Source organism: Delphinapterus leucas, chromosome 3, assembly GCF_059928025.1.
Source record: "Delphinapterus leucas isolate spDelLeu-1000000601 "Yukka" chromosome 3, BTC_Dleu_Yukka2, whole genome shotgun sequence".
Classification (NCBI taxonomy): Eukaryota; Metazoa; Chordata; class Mammalia; order Artiodactyla; family Monodontidae; genus Delphinapterus; species Delphinapterus leucas.
The window spans coordinates 117,247,231-117,272,157 of NC_143131.1; the positions used below are offsets into that span (position 1 = coordinate 117,247,231).

The following is a 24,927-nucleotide window of genomic DNA, read 5'->3' on the forward strand; positions in this document are numbered from 1 at the left end:
CTGTGACAATTTTTTCCTGCACAGCACAGATTATTACTGGGCTACTCCTAAAACCAGCTAAAGCCCAGGGCTGTTTTTGGGTTTTTTTCACTCAGGGAGTTGAAAGTTTTCTGAAATGTTGTGTTCTTTTACAGGGTCCAAACTTAAATGGGATAGGCAGAAGTGGTGCAAAAGAGGCCTCATGATTCCAAAGCTGGTAGTCATAGTGTCAATCTTAGCCCACCTCTTAGATTAGCAGGAATCTAAGATGTTTAAATTGTTAATACACAAATTACTGTGGTAGCAAAGATATAAAAATTTATTCCGAGAGCAAATTAGAGATGTTACTCATCACTCTCCAAAGTCTCTGCTCTGCTAGGTTCTCTGGAAGTTAGCTGCTCTGAGCATTTTTAATTCAAACTTCAGAAACTTCTTCAGTCTACTGAGCTGCTGTCCCAGATTTCTAGAGCCCCACAAAGAGGTATTTAGGAAGCCCCTTCCCTCATTCCCAGCTTTCATGGCAGTCAAGCCTGGCACTAGTATATGAGGTTAGCTTCTCAGAGAGCTGTGGTCGAGATGTTGCATTTGCACATTTGTCATTGTTAGGAGTGAGTGGCGCTTTCCCTGGAGGGTGAATTGAAGCTCATTCATCTGGAGAAGACTGTCAGTGACAGGTGCCCACTTCCTCCTCCCAGGGCAGGCGGGGTGGCCTCCTGAAACAGGCAGTGTACTCTTGTAGAACATTAAAGTAATGTTTTTAAAATAAAGAATAAGTCTTCCCAAGTCTTGTTAGGATTTGTATCAGGAAACAGGAAAGATGGTTTACAAAAGTCAGCCATTTCAGCCTTTAGCCACACACCATCTCATGTGTCTGATCTGTAGTAGATAATACTTATTGTAATCCTTTGCTTCTTAATTTAATTATTTTTTTCTGAGTTTTACAGATTCATAAAATTGGGAGAATATAAAATTATAATAGTAGTGGCTAGAGAGTGGAAGGCAGAAACAGTGACAGACCTTCCTGAATCTAACATTTGACTGGCCTCCGAAAATGGTGGGCATGGGGTGGGACTAGGGATCTTTGTTGTCCCAAATTGCTAATTCAGTCATCAACCTCAAATTTTATATTTGGTTTCAAAATGCCTTGTTAAAGCAGTGAAGCAATAGAAGCTGTGGCTTCATAAACACATCTAATTTAAGCTTTCTCCTTCACTAGAGCATCATAAAATGTACATTTGAGGGATAATGTTTGCAAAAGTTTTATCTTCTACAGAATTTAGCTTAGGTCATATTTTGTAGCACTTTTAAAGGAAACAAATAGAAATCAACAATTATCTCTATAGACTGTCATCATGAATAGAAGTGCCTCTTTGCTCAGGTCCAGTTGACACTGGAAAGTGGAATTGTAACCGTCAGGGAGTATAAATCTTACTTCTTTTGTGTGATTTTGAAGGCCCTTACCCATTAAAGATCTGACTTAATTTTCTTTTTCCGTACATTTTTATGTTTAAGTTGCATGTTAGTTCTTTTGTTTCTTCTTGTGATTAGGCATTGCAGGATTGTGATAGTTCGCAGTCTTACAGAAAGCTGATAATCCTTAACTAACACTGCGAACAACAGTAATGGTATATAATTTTTCTTGTGCCTTTATCTGCTTAACTTGGGTGGAGGAGTGAAAATCAAAGGTTATTGCCATTGCCCTTGTTTACTCTGGCATTTTAAATTCTCAGAAAGTGCCTCTGTTATTCAACTGCCTACGCCTCTATCATTCATAACTCAGTTTGCAACTGGGGTAAGATATGTCTCAGCACTGTGTATTCAGTTGGTCCTTGGTATTGCTAATGGAATTGGCAAGCCTGTTTATTTAGAAACATTGGTAAGTGATCACAGCCCTAGCAGCCGCTACAGAACAACATTCTCAGCACAGCCAGAGCTTCAGCAGAAGTATGATACAACTTGGAAAGATTGTTTCTGGCTACATGAGTAGTGTCATTGAGGCAGTTGGATGGCAAGGTAAAGATTTTAGTTCAAATGAAATAGCATCATTCAGGAAACAGTCCAGCTGTCAGTGCTTTTGAGAAACCAGTTAAAGGACAGTTTTGCTCTTAACTATGGGATATCATCTCTGTTTCTTCTTCCATTTCTGATGAGGGTGGACTTGGGTCCATCTTGATGTGTTAATGCTATTTTTTTAATTTGAAAAATAGCCTTGCGTTCAAATAAAGCTCATCTTGGCTTAAAGTAAGCATCCATTCACCTGTCAAATGAGAACAGCAGCTTAGAATTTCGATTTCCTTCCTTTAAGAACAGCTGCAGAGTACATTTTTATTTGAGGGTACCAATGATTCTTTGGTGCCTTTGGTTCCTTGGTTTTTCTCACGTCTCACACCAGGAGACCCTTTTTCTCAACTTACTGTTCAGGCAGGTTAGAGCCCATGTAAAGCTGGTGAGTTACAAGCCCTAGGATCTTTCGGTGTTCTGCCACCAGCTTACAATGTGACCTGTGTTATGAGTTTAATTTCCTTAGCACAGAGCTAAAAAATTTGTCCTCATAAGCAGGTAATCAATCTGTGAGAAGTAAAACACCTTTGGTGCTTTTGTCATTTGTTCTGTAAAGGTCAGGGATGGGGTAGGTGTACATTTGTTTTCCTTTAAAGTTAAAAGAGAAAAATCTTCAAAGGTCTTTTTTATCTTTTCTTCTAGGTTGCCAACTTGGCCTGTTCCATCTCAAACAATGAAGAAGGTGTAAAGCTTGTTCGAATGTCTGCAAGCCAGCTAGAAGCCCTCTGTCCTCAGGTAAAGTACAACCAGCAATGTTTAAGGTTTCACCAAATTGGATTTGAGTTATTAGAGTGGGGATGAGGTTTATTTTGTTAGTTTCGTTTTTAGGATTTTAGATAGAAGTCCTGAGGACAGAACGCTGATCCACAGTCTATATAGCTTGAGAAATTTGTTTGACTTGAAGCGATATTTCCTTAAGGCATCACGTGTTACTGTCTCCTTGCCCTTCATTAAAAATGTATAGTGTCGGGACTTTCCTGGTGGCGCAGTGGTTAAGAATCTGCCTGCCAATGCAGGGGACATGGGTTTGATCCCTGGTCCAGGAAGATCCCACATGCAGCAGAGCTGCTGAGCCTGTGCTCTAGAGCCCGCGAGCCACGACTGCTGAGCCTGCATGCCACAACTACTGAAGTCCGTGCGCCTAGAGCCAGTGCTCCACAACAAGAGAAGCCACCACAATGAGAAGCCCGCTCACCGCAACTAGAGAAAAGCCCATGCCGCGGTGAAGACCCAATGAAGCCAAAAGAAAAAATGTATAGTGTCCTCCACTGTTGGCAAATGGAGAGTAGGCAGCGGCCATTCTACACCCTCCCTAAGGGAGGGCCATCTGCAACATGTGGTAGTCCTGGAATCAGGATGGTTACCCACAAGCCTGAAAGAATAACTGTTACCCTCCCACACTCCATTGTGATGCCCAGTATTTGGATCTTGTTAGAGGGAACGAGATTCAAGAGCTAGAAGCCTTACTTAGCTATGTCCTGAAGTAGCCTTATGATACAGATATTAATAATGTAATTCAGCCAGCTACTGAAGTAAAAGCTTAAGAACTTTTCTCCATTTATAATGGCATATTGGAAGACTGGTGATCAGGCTAGGTTAAGCATCTGGGGCTCTAGAAAGCCTCTGAAGCACACAGAAGAATGGTTGCTTTGTTTAATGTTAGATGAGTTGCCTGCCTCCTGTGAGGGGAACTGATCCTGTTTGTGTGCCTGACACCCCTTGCCCCTCACAGGGATTTCTAAGCAGTGTCAGTGCTGTTTTGGTGGAAGAGGTTGCCTCTTCAATTTCCCAGGTAGAGAATGGTCATGGGCATACTCTGAAGATTTACATTAAACTCTTTCTAAATGTTCTGTCAGATTGCATTGACCACAAATAAAGGGGAATAAAGCAAGGGAACTGGAGTAATAGAATAGAGGTTACAGGAATGAAATTTCTACGTTATGTCTGCAACAAACTTTAAAATACACCGTGACTAATACTTTGGTTCTTTCATATGTATAATTCCTGACACTCAAGGTAGGTGACCAAAATAAGTAAAGCCTGGTTATTAACCTGGGATCCTAACTGGTACACAGGTTAGCTAGGGCATTTATTCTCATTCTCAGCCACGTGGGCTAGTGTGCCAGTGAGAGCTGCTTCGTCTGAGTACTAGTATGATGAGCCAGTTGTGGATCCACATTATCTAATCAACATTTCCCCAGCTTTAATCCAGTCATGAAGTCTGCTCCTGGTCAATAGCTGTACAGATAATAAGCACAATGAATTTAATCACCTACAGAAAGTTCATGGATGACCAAGTTGTATGAAATAAATTTAGAGTAGATTTTAAAGATTTGGCATTCTTTTCTCAAGCTTGCCATTTTACCCTATCAGCACTTTATTTATTTATTTATTTTTAAGAAAAGGGTGGAATTTAATCTTTATTTACAGGACACTGCAAGATATGAAATTCCACATAGAAATAAGAAACCCATTGAGAGGAGAAGCTTCATACAGTATGTACAGTTTGGAACTGTTCAAGAATAGTTTCTTTGTAAAAAGTGCTACAATAACAAACCATGTATAAAAAGAGTTCTTAGTAGAGAAACAGTAAGACAAACTTCTGCCAAACACAGTACACAACAAACAACTTAATGCCTCAGGTGTACAGTCTAAAAGTTGGAGGCCCCAGCAGTGCCATCCTGAACTTGGAACGTAAACCCTTCAGGGGTAGTTTCTGGCACAACATTTTGATCTTCCTCTTCTTCCACAGAGAAGGAGGAGGATCTCAATCTCAATCAAGTTTAATGAAGCTTTGTACACAGACTCATTTTCATGGTTTTGTAGAGCTTCAGTTTTGTCCAAACCTCCACATTCTTCAATCATCATACTAAGTTTCTCAGTTTCCCCTGGTTTCTCAGCAGCGTGAAAGATATTTGAGATGGCATCCAGAATAGCCAGAGGAATTTTGGTGTCTTTCACAGTTAGGAGGTTCATCAACGGCTCTGTTACGCCACAATGAACAAGGTATACCATCTGCTCAACTGTTCCGCCACGTGTATAGTTGGTCACAGCCCATACAGCTTCCTTTTGTGTCCTAACGTCGGCCTTAGAGAGAACGCCAACAAGGAACGGGACTAATCCATGATTTACAGCTTGTTGTATCTGATCCTGGCGGCCAGCCATGACGTTTGACATTGTCCATGTAGCTTCCTTCTGAATGTTAGTTTTGGAGTTTGTTAGCAGGCTGGGAAAGATGGCAAGCACTCCTGCATCTATTACAACCTGAGTCTGTTCATCTGTTCCAATGACAATATTCCCTATGGCTCTTTGCGCGAGAGTCACAATTCGCAATTCAGTAGCTCCTAAAAGCTTCACAAGTTGGGGTACAACCCCAGTTTTCACAACCATTTCAATCCGTTCATTTGGACCATTGGTAAGGTAGGAAGTAGCTCAGCAGGTATCAGCTAAAACTTCTGGGTCATCGTGATGCAGGAAATGAACTAAAGTAGGAAGAATTTGCTCAACAGAGTCTAAGGGGGGGTGCACGATTCTTGTTGCGACAAAGATTTGAAAGTGTCCAGGTAAGATTATGTAAGTAACCACGTGCTAAAGATGACACATCAGGAACCGCCAAAAGTGCCAACAGCAGGTCAACTGGACCATACTTGATAACCAAGTCTCGGAAAACCGAGCTATCACCTGCAGTGTTTCCTAGAGCCCATACAGCTTGTTCACTGATGTGAGCGTGGGGAGATGCCAACAGAGAAATGAATGCTGGGATAGCACCTCCATCTACCACAGCCTTGGTCTGTTCTGATGTCCCGGAAGCATTGTTAGTGAGGGCCCAAGCAGATTCAAACTGAATGGGACTACAATCCATTCTGCTCAAGAAGGACACAAATTTTGGAATCAAACCAGCCCGGATTATGCTGTCTATGGGGGGCTATTTTTCCCTAGAAAGCAGTTTCCTAGCAGCTTGAGTAGCTTGGAGCTGGCTTTCCAAGTTGTTGCTATTTATGCCTTTGACAAATATCATCAACAGACAGATTTACGTGCCCCGGTTTTTGCGGTTTTCCTGCAGTGGAGAAGCAGCAGCATCTGGAAAGGAGCTGACATTTCTCCTTTTCAGCGTCTGGTCATCCTTCTTAGCTTTCCTGAGCTCCACATTAACTTCTGTTCAGCGCTGCCTCATTTCTGTACTGTCTTTCCCCTTGTTCTTGAATCTTTTAAGGCGGGCAGCTGGTGAATTAGCATCCTCATTGGTGGACATGGTTATGAGACAAAGGAAGAAAGCTACACAGTTGACTCAGGCTTCCACAGGAGGTGGTGCGGGGCGCACAGGCTGCGCATCGGCTGCCCTCACAATGTCCACTACGGTCAGCCTGAGGGTGGTGTGCCAGCACTTTATTTTTAATGCCTTTGGTTCTCCATTTGATTTTGAAATGCTTGAAAAGCGACAATGCTTTCACATATTGGCTGAAACAGATGGTAACATACGCTGATCACACCTACTAAGAGTATTTATATAAATGATCTTAAAGCCTAGAAAAAAAAAATCACATGGAGAGTCTAGTAGATCCTAATGAGAGTGATGGTGTGCATAAGTCATGTTCGGCTGGGACATGTTGCCCAGGTTTTAGGTTGCCCTCAGAAAGCACCTTTTTTCCCTCTCCTTTGTAGGTTCATTTCTCCTGCTAGAACAGACCTCAAGACAGTGTCCAGACCACGCTTGGAATTGGGTATATGTCCTAGATAAAAAGGTGTTTCTCTAGGTGTGATTATTCCTGCAGATTCTCTCCTAGGCCCCTTCCTACCCTTGCTCACAAACAGGGCTGGGCAGGTTCAGTGATGGCAAATACAGTAGACATTTGCAGGCATGGTAATGACAAACTATGTAGCATGTGCCATTTCTAAATGAGGTAACTGTGACTCCACTCCAACCCATTATTGCTAGATTCTTTCATTATTTTTAAAGAGAAGTCAGCAATTCAGATTTTTTTGACAAGTCTCAATTTTAAAGGATTGGTAACTAATTTAAAGTTTTGACATTCTTTGAGGAGCGTAAACCAGATTTCTGGGAGCTGCATCTTACCTACCTACCCTGGCCATGTGTTTCATGCTCAAAGGACCTCTTCTTTAAGGTAGCTGATGGCTGTCCCTCTCAGGAGGAGTGGAGCCCTCTCCTTATTCTTCAGCCAGATGTCGGCAGTGATGTCAGGCATCGGGGGGTCCTAGTCCTGAGGTGTTTTCTTCCAGGGTCACTGGCTTGTTTGATAAACCCTAGGCACGTTAATCAACTTGACTAGGCTAAATATGCTGTAGCATGTAGACAAAAAGTTATTAAAGTGTATGTTTCTTTATTTGAGGCTACTGTCAGCATCCATCCATAGTATTGGGTTTTTCCGGTTTGTTTTTCAGGTCTCACACCCACACTGCTGCATTCAGGCAGCCCTGGCCCCTCTGCCGGGGGCTGCTTTTCTGTGGCTCCACCTACAGTCTGGAGTTGGTTCCTAGACCTTATTGTTCCTTTCTGGAGAGGAGAAGTGACAGATGGAACCTGTAGAGGAGTTTTCTTCTCCATCTTTCAGTTCACCCAATAGCAAATTAATTTTTGGAAATGGGAAATTCTGTTCTAAAGTACTAACTTTTTAGTAGTTAAGCGACTTAACTCTTGATATTTGCGGTGTTAAAGTTGAGTTCAGGCAAAGTAACCTGAGAGTGGATTTATTTTGTTGCTTGGGGGAGAAAAAAGCACCCACATTTTTTGGTGATTTATGAGTAGGAAAGAAAGTAGGTCAGCTCTTTCCCTGCATTGCCTTCTGTTTTGTGTCTGCAGTATCGCACTGTTCATCAGAAAGGGGACCTCTCTCCATCTGAGCAGAGAGCCCAGCCTCACATGCTTTTATCAGGAAAAAAATCTAACTGTTTGGGGAAAGAACCTAATTCTCTACCCCCCATGCCCCCCCCCATCATCTTGCTCATGGATGTGCTCAAGTCTTAGTGCATGGTAGCTGCTTAAAGCACTTTAGTTTTTCAATTCACCTGATGCTGGTCAAAAGAAAACAGAAAAACCCTGCCAACGGCATGTTTCTGACAGTTGATAATTCGTATGGCCTTTCTTGGAAATTTAAGCAAGGGTGAATTAAGTATTTGAAGCTGCTGCTTATCTACATTTCTTTGTCTTTTTGGGGGGGGGTGGTACGTGGGCCTCTCACTGTTGTGGCCTCTCCCATTGTGGAGCACAGGCTCCGGACACGCAGGCTCAGCGGCCATGGCTCACGGGCCCAGCCGCTCCGCGGCATGTGGGGTCTTCCCGGACCGGGGCACGAACCTGTGTCCCCTGCATCGGCAGGCGGACTCTCAACCACTGCGCCGCCAGGGAAGCCCTCTTTGTCTTTTTTTTTTTGGGTATTTCTCACTAACTAAATTGAGAAAGAACTTATAAAATTGTTGGTTCTTTCTTCTGCCTCCTTAGATTTATCTTCCATATTGCTGCTTCTCCCATTGTTCTGTGGGAATGCTGATCATTTTTGTGGCTAACAGGCTTGACAATCATCAAATAAGCATAAACCCAGACAGGCCTGGTCTATATAGGTAGTGAGAAAATATATAGCTCTTAAATGAGCATCCAAGGCATACGGGCCAGGGAAGCCTGTGGCCTCAAGTTCTCATTCATGTATTATTTCACAATCATAGGACCATCTACCTTTGAATCACCTCACTTTTCCACTTCTGATATTCTCTAATCTTCTTACACAGCAGTTGCACAGAAGAGCTAAAAGGAGATGCTTCTGACTAAAAGTTTCTCTCAGCATTTTTTGTACCTCTTTCCTCCCTTGCCCCCTCCCATGGAGGCCTGCAGGTAACAGGCCTCCAGAGGTACTCTGGTTTCCTTGTAAGCCTTGCATATTGGTATTGGTTTGTTGTTTTGTTTTCTTGTAAAGTCTGATTTCCATATCATAAAAGTTGGAAAGTGTTTCCCTCTCTTCCATTTTTTTGAGAAGTCTATATAACTGGTACTCTTCTTTAAATGTTTGGGGGGAGTTTATCAGTGAAGCCATCTGGCCTGGAGTTTTCTTTTTTTCTTTTTTTAAAATAAATTTATTTGTTTATTTTTGGCTGCATTGGATCTTCGTTGCTGCATGTGGGCTTTCTCTAGTTGTGGTGAGTGGGGGCTACTTTGTTGCAGTGTGTGGGCATCTCACTGCCATATCTTCTCTTGTTGTGGAGCATGGGCTCTAGGCGTGTGGGCTTCAGTAGTTGTGGCACACGGGCTCAGTAGTTGCGGCTTGCGGGCTCTAGAGCACAGGCTCAGTAGTTGTGGTGCACAGGCCTAGTTGCTCCGCGGCATGTGGGATCTTCCCGGACCAGAGCTCGAACCCGTGTCCCCTGCATTGGCAGGTGGATTCTTAACCACTGCGCCACCAGGGAAGTCCCTGGAGTTATCTTTGTGTGAAGATTTTCAACAATTAATTTAGTTTCTTTATTAGGTATAATGATATTCAGATCATTTATTTAAACATTTAGCTGTTTATTCTTGAGTGAGCTTTGGTAATTTGTATTTTATTAATTGCTACTCGGTTATTTTTTTCCTTCTCCTTGCTTTGGGTTTAATTTGCCCTTCTTTTTCTAGTTTCTGAAGTTAGAAGGTTTTAAATCGTTGATTCGAGACCTTCTCTTCTAATGTAACATGTAATGTTGGTGTGTGTGTTAAATAGCATGGTTGGGATGGTCAAGAAGGACCTCACTGAGAAAGTGATGTAGAAGCAAAGACCAGAAAGGAGATGACAGAACATACCAGAAAGGAGATGACAGAACATGCCAGAGAGGGTGTCTGAGGGGAGAGCACTCCAGCAAGAGGGAACAGCAAATATAGAGGCTTTGAGGAAGGAGGGTCAAGTATGTAACAGGAGTGTGAATGGTATAGAGCCTTTTAGGGCCATGGTAAAACATTTGGCTTTTTACTCTGAGTCACATGGGAAGCCATTGATGGGTTTTGAGTAGAGGATTGACATGATCTAACTTTGGTTTTAGCAGGGTCTCTCTGACTTCTCTGAGGAAGGATAGAAGCAGAGGGACCCCTTAGGAAGCTGTGGTTAGCAGAATACTGTGCTGCCCCCACCTCCAATTTTCTAATTCCTGGAACCTGTGAATATGTTACCTTATATAGCAGAAGGGACTTGGCAGAGGTAAATAAACTAAGGATCTTTAAATGGTTAAATTATCCTAGATTATCTGGGCGCATCCCCAGTATAATCACAAGGGTCCTTATATGAGGGAAGCAGTGGTGTTGGTATCAGAGAAGGAGATGTGATCATGGAAGCAGGAGTTGGAGTGATGTGGCCACAAGCCAAGGCATGTGGGCAGCCTCTAGAGGTTGGAAAAGACAAGGACTGGATTCTCCCCTAGAGACTCTGGAATGAACAGTTATGCTGACACTTTGATTTTAGCTCTGTAAGACCCATTTTAGACTTCTGACTTTCAGAACTGTAAGATAACACATATGTGTTTTAAGCACAGGTAGTTTTGTGATTATGTTACGGCAGCATAGGAGACCAAAACAGAGGCAAGAGTACAGTGGAAGTGTTGAGCACTGGTTATAGGGTCTGGATATATTTTGAAGGTAGAATTTACTGAAGGATTAGTTGTGAAGTGGAGGGGAAAGAGAAGAGTCAGGAAAAATTCCAGTTTTTTTTTTTGTTTTTTTTTTTTTTTTGCGGTACACATGGCCTCTCACTGTTGTAGCCTCTCCCGTTGCAGAGCACAGGCTCTGGACGCGCAGGCTCAGCGGCCATGGCTCATGGGCCCAGCCGCTCCGCGGCATGTGGGATCTTCCCGGACCGGGGCACAAACCCGTGTCCCCTGCATCGGCAGGCGGACTCTCAACCACTGCGCTGCCAGGGAAGCCCAGAATTCCAGGGTTTGATCCTAAGTAGCTAGAAGGATGGAGCTGTCATTTATGTTAATTTTGTGGTGCTTGTTAGACATGCAAGAAGCAAAGTCAAGTTCAGGAAAGAGGTCTGGATGAAATATATAAATGTGAGGTCCATTACCACATACATGGTGCTTAAAGTCATGAGACTTAATAAGTTCACCAATGGAATGTGTAAACCCAGAGTAAAAAGGTCTGGGAAATAAAACTGGGGTTCCCTAACATTTAGAGTTTGGGGAGATGAGCAGTATCCAGCAAAGGAGATTGAGGAAGTGTTATTGACCAGAAGAGCATCAGAAGCTGGCTCTGTCTTGGAAGACAAGTGGGATAAGTATTTCTAGGAAGAGTGATTATTCATGTAAAATGGTTGTAGAATGTGACCTGAGAACTGATCCTTGGATTGAGCAACATATAGAGACCACAAGTGATCTTGGGCAAAGAAGTTTAGGTAGAAATTTAGGAGAGATAAGCTTGACTGGAGTGGATTCAAGAGAGAAGAGATGAATTGAGTATAGCAAGTTGACAGCTCTTATTAATTAAATGTAAGGATTATGGAGACATGGGGTGATAGCATGAGGTAGATATGGGGTTGAGAATGTTTTTTGCTTTTGAGTTTTAGTCGGGAGCATTTTTCTATGTTTAGCTGATGGAAATAATCCAGTAGAAGGGAAAAACTGGTAATAAAGAATAGAGCAGAGAGAATTGCTAGGACATTGTCCTGGAGTAGAGGAGAAGAAATGAGATCCAGTGGACAAGTGGCAAGGTTGGTAGGAGCATAGATAGGAACATTCATAAGTAAAAAGAGGTAAGATAGAGCATGTGGCATGGATGCAGGTAAATGGATAGGTGCGGTGATAAAGATTTTATAGACATTCTCTTTTGATTGCATTCATCTTCTCATTTAAATAGGAAGCAGAACTATAAGCCGAGCGTGATGATGCTGGCAGAAGTGTTACAGGTTTGAGGAGAAGGTATGGAACAATTACTCTTTTAGGGTTCAGACTTGAGGAGAGGAAGAGACTGATTGGGCTAAGGAAATCTAGTTCTCTTGCTGTCCCCAACACTATGAGTCCACTTGAAGTTGAGTGATCAAGATTTTCAAGGAGTTCCATTCAACATGGTTCAGAGCAGGAAATCATGAATTTTATTTTAGACATGTTTATTTTGAAACGTCTGAGACATCTGAGTAGAGCTGTTGGGTATGTAGCTAGGAAATGACTTAGGGGCTAAAACGAATGGTCTGGGTTGGAGATGTGGGCGTAGTTGGCAGATGGGTGGTATGTAAAATCATATGATGAAATTGCTCACAGGTGGGAGAAGTGTAGAATGAGGAGAGAAGGTAGCATAGGATCAAGCCTTGAAGAACTTCAGCATTAGTAGAGGAAGACAAGACAGCAAAAGAGACACAGAAGAAGTAGCCAGAATGGTGGAAATGAAACAGAAAAAGTATCTGACAGAATCTAACATCCAGACCTGATAAAAACACTTTGTAAACTAGGAATAGAAGAAAATTTCCTCAGCCTGATAACATCGTACTTAATGATAAAAGGCTGAATACTTCCCATTAGGATCAGAAACCAGACAAGAATGTCCTGTTCAGTGTTGTACTGGAGGTCTTAGCCAACGGTAGCATTTAAAAAGTTGCCATAGTATATATGGTGGTAGTGCATAGTTTGGGGCTCTCTGCAAATTTAATGAGCAAGAATAGTGACTCATTAATTTATATGTGAGAGTAAACTTTTCCCTCTAGTTGTTTCCTAGGGATTTGTAGGTTACCTTAGGTAGGCTGTTGATGTCTTACCCCATTTTCTACCGGTATTTTAGTGTTCTCCTTACTGATTTACCTAACACTATATATACTTCATCTGTCATGTATTTTTAAATACAGATGTAAATAGAGAATTTTCTAAGACATGAGGAATGTTCAGTAAATGCATAAATAAACACGTTCTTTTAGGCTTATTTTTAATTTAATTCATTATGTATCTGGAAACAATCTTATTTAGCACATAAATATAAGTGTGAAGTGAAGCTATAACTTTATTTTTCTCCAAATAGCCCGTATCAAATGTAGAAATATGCCATTCCTCACTGATTTGTGATGTCACTTTTATCATACACTGAATTCTGCTCTATGATAGGGTCTGTTTTTAGACTATTCTTTTCAGTTACTTTAGCTTTGTATTACATTTTAACTCCTTTCATTACTCTTTTTTTAAAAAATATTTATTTATTTGGCTGCACTGGGTCTTTGTTGCGGCACACTGGATCTTCATTGCCGCGTGCAGGATCTCTTTTGGTTGTGGCATGTGAGATCTTGAGTTGCAGCATGCGGGCTCTTAGTTGCGGCATGTGGGACCTAGTTCTCTGACCAGGGATCGAACCTAGGCTGCCTGCATTGGGAGCACGGAGTCTTAGCCACTGGACCACCAGGGAAGTCCCTCTTCATTACTCTTGCTCTCTATCCCTAATATCTTTTTGCTAATTCTCAGCTATTTACTGTTCCAGATTAATTTGTGAATAAATAGGTCAGTCTTCCTGCTCCTAAACATGGACTGTGTTTCTATTTATTCACATTTCTTTAATGTACCTCAGAAAAATTTAGTCATTTTTGTTACTTCAGTCCTCTGGGTTTCTTTACAGATTTAATCCCACATATTTTCTATTAATTGCGTTCATGAAGGGCTAATATTCCCCTCATTTTATGTCCTGTTTTCTGGTATATAGAAACGTTACTCATTTTTATATTTATATTGTCTCTAGCTAACTTAATGAAGTCCTATTAATTCTAAGAGTTTTTTCAGTTAACTCACTTAAGTTTCCTAGATAAAGAAAGATGATCTACATTGAGAAGTAATTTTGTCTCCTTTCTAACAGCTTTTTATTATTATTTCCATTTCCCATTTTATTTCATTAGCTAGAAAGATCATTATTATTTAACTAATGGTGACAGTAGGTGTTCTGATCAATAACATCTTGATTTTTAAGGTAATGATTCTAGAGTTTCACCACTAAGTATCATGTTGGATAATTATTTGAAGTAGGATGTTAAGTATCTTTCTATTCCTAATTCATCAGAAATTAGTATTTATCATGTCCTTTGTAAGCAGTTTTGTAATCAGAATGAGAAAATTCACCTTAGACGAGGTCCTTTTCCTCCATTATATATAAGGTATTACAGAACAAAGAGCGCAATTTTCTCTTTGTAAGGGAAAATTATCTTAATATTTAAGACATATAATTAATTCCCTGACCCGTGTTTACTTGGCTCTCTTAAGAAACATTTTCTTCACCCAGATTTTCTTACAAAGTCTAGCTCCACACTGATTCATTGATACATTAGTGAATTAATGAGTTAATTAATGAAGAGTAGTCCACAATGTTGAATCACCCAGTGAGAAACGAAGGGAAGAGGGAAAAGAGTCAAAGAACAAGCCTGGGAACGATGAAAATAGGGGAGACCACAGTATAACACATGGGAAAGATAGGATACCTCTTCTTCCAAATAATTTATTGTCCAAACTCATTCACTTTTGAAAGTAGTGGGCTATTAATAATAACTGGGATAGCCTAGTCCCCAAAGCCTATGAATCTGTAATTGATAGTCTTGGTAATCTATCCCTTCCAGTTATCTAGGAGGGAAGAGGAATAGTTACACCAGTCAAATGGGTCTGATTCTTCTTTAGTTTGTTGATTACAGTCCTTGGGGGGTTGGGGGGGCTAAGTTGATAACCACACTCTTGAATACCTCTCCAGTATATTAGGAATTATACATATGACCTAAAGGCATGTGGTTTCTATAGCACCGAAAAAACATCATCTCAAACTCCAGCCCTCAGGTAGCATGCCCAAATGACTCTGTGATAACTTATTGTTCTGCCTCTTCTAGATGTCCAGTCCATCACCACCAGTTTCCTCTTTTGTCTTTGCTTACCTTCAGAGTTGCATTATTATGAACACATTTATTTCCAATAACCCATAAGCACCTTGTACATAGAAATCTTACTAATTATTCTCTCAGCTCCTTTTCATACTTACTTTTATTATTCACTCATTTACTGAATACATCAAAGGATCTGAAAGGCATTTCTCCAAAGAATATACACTAGTGGTCAACAAGTACATTAAAAGATAAGCAACATCATGAGCCATCAGGGAAATGGAAATCAAAACCACAGTGAGATATCACTTCACATCCACTAGGATGGCTAAAATTTTTTTAAAAAGGAAAAAGGAAAAACAGGTGTTGAAGATGTGGGAAAATTGGAACCCTCATACATGCTGGTAGGAATGAAAAACGGTTCAACTGCTTTGGAAGACAGTAAGGCAGTTCCTCATAAAGTTAGCCATATGATCCAGCAGTTCCATTCCTAGTTATATATGCAAGAATAATGATAACAAACAAAACACATATGTGAATGTTCATAGTAGCATTATTCATAATGACCAAAAAGTAGAGAGAATTCAGATGTTTGTCAGCTGATGAATGGATAAAGAAAATGTGATAAATTTGTATAATGACATATCATTTGTCAATAAAAAGGATGAAATACTGATACATTCTATAGCATGTATGAACCTTGGAAACATGTTAAGTGAAAGGAGCTAGTTCCAAAAATGCACATATTAATATGATTCCATTTTAAGGAAAAGTCCAGAATAGGTAGAGCCATAAAGACAGAAGTTAAGTTAGTGGTTGCCAGGAGACAGGGTTCAGGGAGATAGGGAGTGACTGCTAGTGGATATGGGGTTTCTTTCTGGAGTGATGGACATGTTCTAAAATGATTGTGGTGATGGTTACAAAACTGAATATACCAAACATCTTTGAATCTTCCAATTTAAATGGGTGACTTGTTTGGTATATAACATTATATTTCAGTAAAGCTGTTTTTTTTTTCCCTAAAGTAGTTACTTTTTATTATTCTAGAAGAAATTACTTTTTAAACTTAATAAATGTTATACTTTCTGTGAAGTTATTATATGTCAAATACAGTTATCTCAGAAAAAAATATTTTTTTTTCTGTACTTTGAGAATGTACCCAGAACCTAAAATGCCAAATGTTCATCACAAGATTAAGAATGGTGGGTGACTGGAACACACCTCGGTATCGTATAATCAGAATAGTGATGTGCATCTATAAGATGGAATAATGAACAGTTAATGTTTTTTAACATACATTTAATGATATGGAGAAGTATTTAAAAGAAGAAACAGGAATAGTCAGTTTTATGTAGCATAAAATTCTAATTATGTATTTTTTCATTTGGCACACATAACGTGTGTATGTGAGGGAAAAAAAAGCCTGGAATATAATGTCAAAAATTGTGAAGAGTTGTTATCACAGGGTGGAGAGATTAGAGATACTTTTGTTTGTTATCATCCATAGTTCCAGTGTATTACTGTATTTCAGATGTATTACTTCTCCATTCACATATAAAGCCTGTTGTTTAATACTTCTCTACTTCATTTTTGTAACTGTTAACAGTGGAGCATGTGGTATCATGCGTCCTCATGAAATGCACAGGAGACAAAGCATAGACACTGTGCTGACCAAATTGTCTCACTTGTTTTATTTTCATGACTCTGAAAGAGTAAACAATGAACTTTAATGTCTTTGCAGGTTATCAATGCTGCATTGGCTTTAGCAGCAAAACCACAGAGTAAACTGGCCCAAGAGAACATGGATCTTTTTAAAGAACAGTGGGAAAAACAAGTCCGAGTTCTCACAGATGCTGTCGATGACATTACTTCCATTGATGACTTCTTGGCTGTCTCAGGTAATGAGCTGATTCCCCAGAGAAGGATGTGAGGCTGTGCATAATTACTTTCACCTAAGTTACAATAATGGGCAATCAAAATGCCCCCAGGTATGGGCAGGTAAATTATTCTAGCAATAATATTGTGCTGATTTTCATTTTAATTAAAAACAGCAACAACAACAAAAAAAGCTACCACTGACTCCTGAGCAGTGGGACTTGGAGTTGGAGTTGTTTCCCTTGTTATGGGGCTGGTCTCGATCTTAGAAGTGTGAATTAGTAATCTGCCTGGCAGAGGTTTTTCTCTGTTTATATAGAGTAAGATCTTGCAGCTGTGACCTGTACAACACCATAGCCATCCACCTCTCTTGCTGCTGCTGTGTTTAGAAAAAACACCTGTGTCCTGGGTGTGGTTATTTGTTATGAGCCTATGAGACTTAGGAGGAGGGATTCCCAACATCATAGCTTTAGTTTCTTTTGTAAAAATTGTTCCCCTTGGAAAGCTTCTCTTTCTCTCTCCCTCAGAAAAGATCGTAGTTTAACTGCCTACTTTTCGAAAGACTCTGTCTGCATGATGCACAGATAGAAAACAGAGAGGAAATATTTAAGTACCTTTTAATTATGAACTTACAAAAAATAAATCTGGGTAATTGACCTCACAAAAACAGTTGATTTCATTATATAAACATAAACTGGTAATGACATAGTAAATTGCATTCATATAGAAAATGTCTGTCAACTGCAATTCCCTGTTTATCACAGAGATAAGTTTCAATCCATCTTTTTAGAGTTGAGCAAGTATAAATGCATTCTCCATTTAACAGGCCTCTGCTGCCCTCGACTGCACTGCTTGCTCTCTGGAGGTGCCAGGTTTCCTGAGGCCAGTGGCTGTGGGCAGAGTCAATGGCTGGTACTTGTAGGGCTGAAACTACCTGTCACCCCAGGGAACCACAGTTTGGAATGTGGGAGATGTGAGTGGCCAATGGGGCTTGAAACAGAAGCGGGGCTTAAGTACATGCACAGCACAGTCCTCCAGCAGTGACCTATATAAGGTGACAGTGTGTTCTGCATAATAACGTTCCCCTGTGTCTGCTCGCTTTCCTTGGGGTTGGAGCTTTGGCTCTACTTGAGATAGTGGGGAGCAGGCAATCCGTAAACTGCAAAACAAGGGGGTAAATCATGCTGCTGCAGGACTGCCAAATTGCAGGTGCTGGTACTTTAAAACAAAAAACCCATTTGTAAGCACATCTTTGCAGGTGCCAAAAATGCAGGAATTGCTTTTTTGGGAAATCTTGGCCTTCTGTTGTTTTCCCCAGTGAAGTACTGAATTATTCTTTTTCATAGATTTAGAGAAAAACACTCCACTTTCACAGCACACTTTTAAGCAAACAACAAATTCTGATATCTAAATACAAAGCCCCCCTCCGGAGATAGATATTACATTCCTAAACTCACTTACCAAGTAAGGCTTGGTCTCAAGGGGTTTTCGGGCCTTCTTATAGCAAAATAAAATGTAATAGAATCAAATGTCCCTCATGCAACATTCTTCAAATCAGAGAACAAAAGGGATTTTGCAGTAGCATTTAGTGGGATCCAGGCAGTATCTTTAGGGTATATGACATAAAACAGAAGAACAATAAAGAGAAATCAGATTCTTTAACAGATACACTTTTGTCTGGTGAGTAAGTTCAATTTTTATGCAAATGTGGGAAAGTAGAAGAGTTGACTTGATGGAAAGGAGTTTAGACAGTTTCTATTTAGCAAATAAAAACACAGAACAGCCCTCTCAGAAAGTGGTGGTGCTTTCAGAGCATCTGAATTTTAAAGATCCACCTTAGTGTGTTTCTCTAATGTTTTGTCACAGACTTGCTTAGCAGTGTCAAGTAATTAAATAATTAACAGGACAAGACTGTTATTCACAATTCCTTTGATTTTTATGGTGTGCTTTTTAGGGGCATGGGATGAAGGGAAGAGACAAGCAGATACCTGTGCAGAGTTCTACTGGATTGACCAGTTAATTTTTAGCATTCAGACTCCTTTATACCCTTATGCACTTACCTCACCCATGGCAGCTTTAGCACTTTTTTTTTTTTTTTTTTTTTTTTGCGGTACGCGGGCCTCTCACTGTTGTGGCCTCTCCCATTGCGGAGCACAGGCTCCGGATGCGCAGGCTCAGCGGCCATGGCTCACAGGCCCAGCCGCTCCGCGGCATGTGGGATCCTCCCAGACCAGGGCACGAACCCGTGTCCCCTGCATCGGCAGGCGGACTCTCAATCACTGCGCCACCAGGGAAGCCCAGCTTTAGCACTTTTTATGTGGCAGACTAGAGATGTCTCTCCATCTCACCTGATACACTGGCTCTCATTGAGAGGAATCCCATTTTCAACCGGGCAGGCCCTCACTGGTCCCCAGTCCTTGGCCCTTGTACAACTCACAGCCTCTCTAGAGGTGCCCCGTGGATTGGAGAGCAGGCGTCATCTGCAAGTACTCTGTGCAGTCTTTATATCAGAAGCTGAGATCTGCCCACTCCTATTACCCAGAGGCTCAGTAGTCTGTCAGCAAGGTGGGCATGTTTCTGAGTAAGGGGCTGCAGGACAAGTGCCCAGCACAGGGTCTGGCTTAATGTTGGTGGACTTCATAAAATTTTATGTAATGAAAAGTAAGACTGCTGCTTGACTCCTTGGAGTGGTGGTGTTTTACTGTGTCCTGGGATATTGTGGCCCTATGGCAGTGTGATAGGTTCTGAGGAATAGTTCTAGTAATGATTTTTCACCATCGATCCCCCTTGAAATCCCTGGGGCCTGTGTGTTTGCTGTAGCCCTGCCCACTCATGAGAATCCATCCAAAGGGAAGTTACTTAGGGGATAGGACTGAAAGGACCCTCTGCTGCTCTATCTCCATTGTTCCTGGATATTCTGTCCCATTGGTTCCAGAAGTTCCCTTGTGCTTATTACAAGTTATATCCTAAATTTGTGTCTCAAAAATTAATGGTCATCTTGTGTGTAACCTGGTAAAGCCATTAAGACCCTGATGCCAGTGTTTCATGAGGCTGCAGGGCAGGGGGAACTTGAGTCACTGTGTATCAAATATGCCAGTGGCACTTGAAAATAGAGAGGGACATGCAAGCCACCTCCGGGGGAGAGGGAGCGGGACCCCTGTTCCCCAAGCTGTTCTATTCAGAAGGTTTCCTTGTAAATATTGGAGGTGGTTTAGGATGCTACAGAGCGTTCAGCAAACTGTGAATATATTTATATGGACCAATCCCTTAAGGACAGTGGTTTGAAATTTATCAAAGCGATAAAGACTGTTTGAATTTCATTTGAATTGTATTTGATAAACATTTTCCATGGAAATGAAATTTACTTTCTCATTCGTTTACTCTGCTTTCATGTGGAAGTTCTGATCCTCCCCACACACACACCCCTTTTTTTTTAAGTTGCAAGTGGTTGGTTAGAGTGGTTCTAGTTGGGTTTATTACTTTTCTTTACCAAGTGCTCTTGGAAACAAATAACATAATGCATTAGATACTTTGGGGCAACACATAGGAGTAGTAATTTGTACTCTTTCTTCTTCATTGTCAGTGTGCTCAAATAATTTGGTCTGACTGGTCTAAATAAAAGGATTTTTGTACCTAATTTTTGTTTCTGTGTTTAATCGCAAAAATCCAAAACTGAAAGTAAGGTAAGGAAGTGGTGAAGTTAGTTTGATTTCTGACTCCCATGCCCCCTAGCTTGAGCAAGTCACTCAATACTTCTGTGCCTGGTTTCCACATTAATTAATAGTGATTTTTAAAAAGTGGTTACTATAGAGTTAGTTAAATGTCAAGCACTCAGAATCTTTCCATAATATTAGAGTAAGTTCTCTATATAATGTATTAATATTATCATCTCCTGTGAATGCATAAGGCTGCACTGATAAAGATATCCAGAGCAAGGGGAGGGCGGAACGGGCCCTGTTAGACATTGTGGACTGAAGGCTTTCTGGAGAATGCCAGTTGGCTTGGTTCCGGAGGGCAATTAGGCATCATACATCTACTTTATACATATATGCCTTTTGACTTAGTATTCCCATTGCTAGAAAATTTCCCCAGGGATGTGTACATAGATGTTTGCCAAAATACCTGTACAAGGATGTTCACTTCAGCCAAAATGCCTAAGAGAAGACTGGATAAATGAATGATGGCCCCTCCGTCTGTTCAGTAGGGTACGGTACAGCCATTAATGTGGATGGGAAGATCTGTGCAGGCAGTTCTAGAAAGATTTTCAAATGAAAATCAGATATGTTAACGTCCATAATGTGATCCCTTGGAGATAGACTGTTGTATGTGTGTGTGTAGGTTTTTTTTCCTTTTAGAAGCATCTACAGATAAAGACTGTATTAAACAATCAGTTTTTAATGGGGTACAGATTGGTATGTCTACTCAAAATGGAGCCATGCTGAGTTTACTTGGAAATTCAATTAAGGTAAAGTAACTTATGGTTTAAGTTAGTTGTGGGTACCTCCAACCCTCCCATATTTGCACATGTCCAGTGGGAACTCACTTCTCCCTTAGGGCTCAAGTGTAGAGAGCAGGTTGTTGTGTCCTGGGTATATAGTGGCCTCAGCTGGCTGGGGCTTTCCCAATGAAGGTGGAAGATGTTACTTTAGTCAGCTTCCTGAAATAGAAGCCTTCCTTGGTGGCTAAAGAATGGCAAGCTCTTCCCTGGTTTGGGTTCAGCTGGAAGAAAACCTGTATAAATTCAAGGAGATCTAAATTGATTTGTAAAAACACACTTACCTAGATGAAGGTTAACAAATCCTTGGTGGAAGTTTGGGCTACTTTGTTTAATGAATGACAAAGAATGCTATACTTCATTGATTCTAAGATGTGCTTTCCGTCCCCTGGTATTAACAATCCTGATACCAGGATGAGTCTTAAAAATCAGTGATATGAGAAAACATTGGTTCATAGTTTCATCAGCAACATCTTTTCTTTCCTTTTTATTCCTTTCCTTCCCCTTCCCCAAATGTTAGATTCAGTAAAAGCAGCAGTTTTTAACCTAAGGCCTAGTATGGTAGGCAGGCTCAGTACCAGTCTGCTTAGTTTAATATGTAGAGAGTTTGTATATAAAAGATGTTTCTGATCTAAACATGGGCTCTAAATCCATTTATTCTTATAACTGGTTCACATATTCCTCCTAAAATTGGTTTATGTAAAAAGTTTAATACGTTATCTCTTTCAGTAGTGCAATGGTGTAAATTCTAGCAAGTCTCCTAATTTTTGAATTAGCACATGCTAAATTATGGTCTTCTTAGCTATCTTATGGTAATTCACTTTTCCCTTCTGCAGTAGAAATTTTTACTATATTTTGGCTTTCCCTGGAAAGATATTTATTTTAATTGATGAATTTTTATTTTTTAAAAAGACTTTTAGAGCAGTTTTAGGTTCACAGCCAAATTAAGAGGAAGGTACAGAGACTTTCCATCTACTTCCGGCAGCCACACACGCACAGCCTCCCCCATTATCAACATCTCCTACAACAGTAGCACATTTATTACAATTGATGAACCTACATTGACACCTCATTATCACCCAAAGTCCGTAATATACATTCCTGTTCACTCTTGGTGGTATATACTTCATAGGTTTGGACAAATGTATCCATCATTGAGCATTTTCACTGCCTTAAAAATCCTCTGTGCTCCACCTATTCATTCCTCCCTGCTCCAACCCCTGGCAACTCCCGAGGTTCCTGCATGTCTCTTCATAGCTTAATAGCACTTTTTTTTTTTAAAGTGCTGAATAATATTCCACTGTCTGGATGTGCCACAGTTTTTCGTTTCACCTACTGAAGCATGCCTCGATTGCTTCCCAGTTTTGGCAGTTATGAATAAAGCTGCTGTAAACATGTGCGTGCAGGTTTATGAGGACTTAAGTTTTTAGCTCCACTGCACAAATACCAAGGAGTGCAATTGCTGGATCATAGGTAAGAGTATGTTTAGTTTTGTGGGTGCAAGTCCCTTCCTGCAGTCTCTTGGGAACTACAAAATGAAGGGCCTTGTTCCCGGAGCCTACAGGGGATCTTGAAGCCCAAAGGCAGGGCGTTGTGGTGGCTCTATTCTTTGCTGAATCCACTAAGTATCACTTGCCTCTGGCTCCCCTTGAGATAAGAGGAAATAGCATCGTGACCACTAGACACTGTCATGTATAACTTGACTGAGTATGTTAGCAGAGGCTGTGAGGGAAGGGTAATGACTTTGGAAGGGAATTAAATCAGGAACCAGTCTAGATAATGACAGGTCAAAGCATAAGGTAACCAGGGATGGCAAAGAAATGACCAGGTGTGTTTCTTTCTTTCTTTCTTTTTAAATTTATTTTATTTATTTATTTTTGGCTGTGTTGGGTCTTCGTTGCTGCATGTGGGCTTTCTCTAGTTGCGGTGAGCCGGGGCTACTCTTCGTTGCAGTGCACAGGCTTCTCACTGCAGTGGCTTCTCTTGTTGCAGAGCACAGACTCTAGGAGTGCGGGCTTCAGTAGTTGTGGCCCGTGGGCTCAGCAGCTGTGGCTCGCGGGCTCTAGAGCACAGGCTCAGTAGTTGTGGTGCACGGGCTTAGTTGCTCTGCAGCATGTGTGATCTTCCCGAACCAGGGCTCAAACCCATGTCCCCTGCATTGGCAGACGGATTCTTAACCATGGCGCCACCAGGGAAGCCCCAGATGTTTCTTAAACAGATTACATTTGCCCTAATTGTCCTGTCTCTTCCAGAAAAACCAGAACCATTAGTCTTTCACCTATTGTGCCAGGTACTTTCTTGGTTTAAGGAAGTGAGCGTGTCTTTAACAGACACTGCTTCTAAGAGTTCTTACCTGTCTTGAAAGCTCCTTGCCAAGCTGGAAGGAAATGGGCAGACAATGACCTGGAGGCTTTGTGTTGCTCATTCACCCACCCACCCCATGGATTGTGGGCATCCCTGTCACTTGGGCTGTCTGTTGGTAGACTCTGCAGTTCCTGGTGGTGAGAACATTCCCTTTTCTATGACTAGACAGCTTAACAGGAGTCAAGGGTTTCCTCAAATAACACAACAGGCCCACCTGCATCCCATGAGTGGTTTACTGAATGTTTTGCCTCAGGGGCGGTCCCTCAGCGCCCTCCAGAGGGGACTTTAACCTGCCTTCCAGGGCCTTCTCCTGTTCCAGAGCTGTCCTGGCATCTTGGTAGCTTGTCTGAATACCATCGGCATCTACTGGAGGGAGGAGCAAGGAACTGGGAGAATAAGACCTTACAGTGAACCTTTTCTTCTAATTTAGACTTTGTTTGGGATGTAAAACCAGTGAAATCATTTAAGGGAAGGAGAAATTATTAAGGATTCTGTGATCTTGATTTTTCCGCCTGGCTTAAAACTGTGCCTTAAAGATGGGCATCTCTGTCTCTCTCTTTTAAACCTGGAATAAAGATTGTTATTCTTGGAGGTGATTGCAGGTTGAGTTTCTGTGGGACAGTTAATCTGGTCTCTTGAGTGAAATGATACGTGTAAAGCTTTTGGCACCGTAGCTGGCACAGAGTGAGCTGTCGATGAATAATAGACGCCAACTAGTTGTCCCCTTCTAGTGGAAGGCCTCCTCCCTCATTCAGCTTTTTTTTGTTTGTTCCTCAGAGAATCACATTTTGGAAGACGTGAACAAATGCGTCATTGCTCTCCAAGAGAAAGATGTGGATGGGCTGGACCGCACAGCTGGTGCAATTCGAGGCCGAGCTGCTCGGGTCATTCACGTGGTCACCTCAGAGATGGACAACTATGAGCCAGGGGTCTACACAGAGAAGGTGCTGGAAGCCACCAAGCTCCTCTCCAACACAGGTGCGGGGGCTGCCTCCCTTCCTTGTGCTCCCCACACACAGATGGCCTGGTGGCCAGGCCATCCAGTTAGTACAGGCCCTGTGGTTAGGAAGTAGGACGCTGGGACTCAGTTCGGTCTTAGGACAAGAATTCTAGAAGGTATGTCAGATTTGTGAGAAGTTGGTCAGCCACATTAAGGCCTCACAAACACATTTCCTTCATGTGTGTCCCACAATTAATAATGGGAGTTATTTTAAGATGAACGTCTGAGTTATATCTCCTGTCAGTGAACACAGTAAATTAAGGAGGGTCCCATTCTAGCAAGGCCTCAAGTTAATCCCAGTTCTCAACCATGTAAATCCTATGTTGCAGAATCTGCCCAGAGACAAAGAAGATGATTTG

At 41.3% G+C, this 24,927-nt stretch overlaps 1 protein-coding gene and 1 pseudogene across 4 annotated transcripts in view; one reads left to right on the plus strand and one right to left on the minus strand.

The window, feature by feature from the left end:
- Positions 1–24,927, plus strand: part of CTNNA1 (catenin alpha 1) — a 172,970-nt gene that overhangs the window by 136,729 nt on the left and 11,314 nt on the right. For 2 of the 4 annotated variants that reach the window (XM_022588907.3, XM_089908474.1), the window contains 3 exons: positions 2,683–2,775; positions 16,576–16,732; positions 24,346–24,546. In XM_022588907.3, the coding sequence (XP_022444615.1) occupies positions 2,683–2,775; positions 16,576–16,732; positions 24,346–24,546 (451 nt within the window). Of the gene's footprint in view, positions 1–2,682; positions 2,776–11,888; positions 11,926–12,185; positions 13,943–16,575; positions 16,733–24,345; positions 24,547–24,927 lie in introns of those variants that run through there. The other 2 variants (XM_089908476.1, XM_089908475.1) reach the window with 2 other exon arrangements.
- LOC111182502 (importin subunit alpha-1 pseudogene) lies at positions 4,435–7,144 on the minus strand (annotated as a pseudogene).